The 2,584-nt window shown below is 37.0% G+C and overlaps 1 protein-coding gene across 1 annotated transcript; it reads right to left on the bottom strand.

The window, feature by feature from the left end:
• Positions 1 to 712: 712 nt before the first annotated feature.
• On the bottom strand, positions 713 to 1,051 carry LOC130990600 (uncharacterized). The gene has a single exon (XM_057914824.1). It carries the CDS (start codon positions 1,049 to 1,051, stop codon positions 713 to 715), a length of 339 nt encoding a protein of 112 aa, XP_057770807.1.
• Positions 1,052 to 2,584: the final 1,533 nt, after the last annotated feature.

The raw sequence follows: 2,584 nt of genomic DNA, 5'->3' as shown, positions 1-2,584 counted from the left end.
TGTATGGGGGGGTTTACACCTGTAGGCTATTTTTCAAAAACTTTTGATGTTAAATGAAATAGTATCAACTGATACTGAAAGAGTTTGAAGAGAAGAGCAGTTAAACAGTTTCAGTTTAACAACAAAACTTTAACTAATATCCAAAAGGGGACTTCAGTCAGGATTTGAAACAGAGGAGTGTTATGAATCTTACTGATTATCCAAGGATTTATCAGTTTGACTAATAACACTGGCAGCGAAAAAATTTAAACTTATGAAATAGCCTTTGTGATTAGCACGTTGTCAGGAGTTTGGTTTCACTTTGCAATTAATCAATTTCAGTTAAAAAGAAGTTTGTGCACAGTTAAGAAAGTAAAACTGAAAGAGAAAAACAACAAAGGATTTTTACGTGGTTCGAAACAAGTTCCTACGTCCACGGTCAGTTAAACACACTGACAATCACTCTGGGATTGTGCTTACGGGTGCACAGCAAACCTTAGACTGAAAATACAATTTCCAGTACCAACACTTTGGGTTGGATTTCTCGCTCACTCTTTGCACACTAAGACACAAGTGCATTTTCCAGCGGGTGGCTAAGATCTCTTGGAGTCAGAACACTGGAAGTGCTCGTAGGATCTTCAGGTTGATTTTTCATTGAGTATACTTGTCCTTTTGACATGGATTGAACCTCGTTCAAGATTTGGTTGAATCTGTACTCCATCTCCTCGACTGATTAGTTTTTTAGCATCAGGAATGTGTCAAACTTTTGACAAGCTATAGATAGCTTAGTCTCTTTTATTTTCTCTAGTTCGTTGCACAATCTTTCAAGAATATCCCACATCTCCTTTGCGGTCTTGCATTTGATGATCTTGGTGACGTATTTGTCTGGGACTGCTTCGAAGATGATACTCTTAGCAAGATTATCTAGCTCGTCTTGCTTTCTTTCTTCAGTGGTGAAGTCAGTTTTGGATTTGATCTGGACTTCATCATAGGGATCTTTTGTGGTGTCCAATGGAGTGCTCTTAACTACTTCAGTGATGACGATTGGTCCTTTGGTGATGACTTCCAACATTCGGTAGTGTTGAGCAGTGAGATAACTTTCCAGTCAAAACTTCCATATGTCGTATTTTTCAATACTGAACGTCGGGAGTGATGAGGCTCTGCTGTAGTTAGTTCCATGGCACAAAGAAAAAGAGAGATAACAGATAAAGAGCACAAGTAGCACGAAAAAGAAATTTAACACCCTATTTTAGAAAATGATCTAGTTAAGTAGAACCGGGTCAAAGCAGTTTGTTCTTGCGAACAATCTGCTCTGATACCAATTGTTGGGTCCCGGAGGGTTGCTGAACAAGTGTATGGGGGGGTTTACACCTGTAGGCTATTTTTTGAAAACTTTTGATGTTAACTGAAATAGTATCAACTGATACTGAAAGAGTTTGAAGAGAAGAGCAGTTAAACAGTTTCAGTTAAACAACAGAACTTTGACTGATATCTAAAAGGGGACTTTAGTCAGGATTTGAAACAGAGGAGTGTTATGAATCTTACTGATTATCTAAGGATTTATCAGTTAGACTAATAACACTGGCAACGGAAAAACTTAAACTTATGAAATAGCCTTTGTGATTAGCACGTTGTCAGGAGTTTGGTTTCACTTTGCAATTAATCAATTTCAGTTAAAAAGAAGTTTGTGCACAGTTAAGAAAGTAAAACTGAAAGAGAAAAACAACAAAAGGATTTTTACGTGGTTCGGAACAAGTTCCTACGTCCACGGTTAGTTAAACACACTGACAATCACTCTGGGGTTGTGCTTACGGGTGCACAGCAAACCTTAGACTGAAAATACAATTTCCAGTACCAACACTCTGAGTTGGATTTCTCGCTCACTCTTTGCACACTAAGACACAAGTGCATTTTCCAGCAGGTGGCTAAGATTGTTGGATTTGTATACTGAAAGCAAGAACGTTTTATGCTTGTATACAATGTTTCCTAAGTTCACTATCTAATCTCCTATCTGATTGTGTTCATGATTGCATATGTATGTTCTTTATCTCTGTATAAGTAGGTTATATGGTGTGTTGTAGATCACAGAAGACCATATAATTGGAATAACCTTAAGAGATATAATATGATCACAGCCGAAATAACTCTAGGACAAGTTATTGGTTTAGGCTGCAGTATAGATGGAAGTAGTTTGTCTTGGCTACTTGTCTATACTGGTACGTCATTACGTATTGATAGGACCAACAGTTGAGATGTATTCTTCTATCTGACTTAAGTGAAGAATCAAGATCTCGGTGACTCATAAATCTTAATACTAATAAGTATTCAGATATATATGTTAATTCGTATATCACTTTGACTTACTATGGGCGAGAGTTAAATGCTAACTCGAGTACTCTGTATCTTGGGTGATAACGGTTAATATATGATATTTGATTATCTGTATTAGTACCCGTATCCGGTATAGGATAATGACATCCCCTTAAGGAGCTCAATAAGGTTTATTACGCTAAACCCTGCAGGTTGATTAAGTTCAGGCGTAATAATAAAGTTTGAGTGGTACTGCTTAAGGATTTATAAAGAGATTAATTAATTTAAGCTGTCA

This window comes from Salvia miltiorrhiza, chromosome 6 (genome assembly GCF_028751815.1).
Source record: "Salvia miltiorrhiza cultivar Shanhuang (shh) chromosome 6, IMPLAD_Smil_shh, whole genome shotgun sequence".
Classification (NCBI taxonomy): Eukaryota; Viridiplantae; Streptophyta; class Magnoliopsida; order Lamiales; family Lamiaceae; genus Salvia; species Salvia miltiorrhiza.
This window is presented reverse-complemented; position numbering and strand designations above follow the sequence as displayed.

What these genes read in the sequence shown, in the direction of transcription:
- LOC130990600 (XM_057914824.1), bottom strand. Translation starts at nt 1,051, where the DNA reads ATGTTGGAAGTCATCACCAAAGGACCAATCGTCATCACTGAAGTAGTT.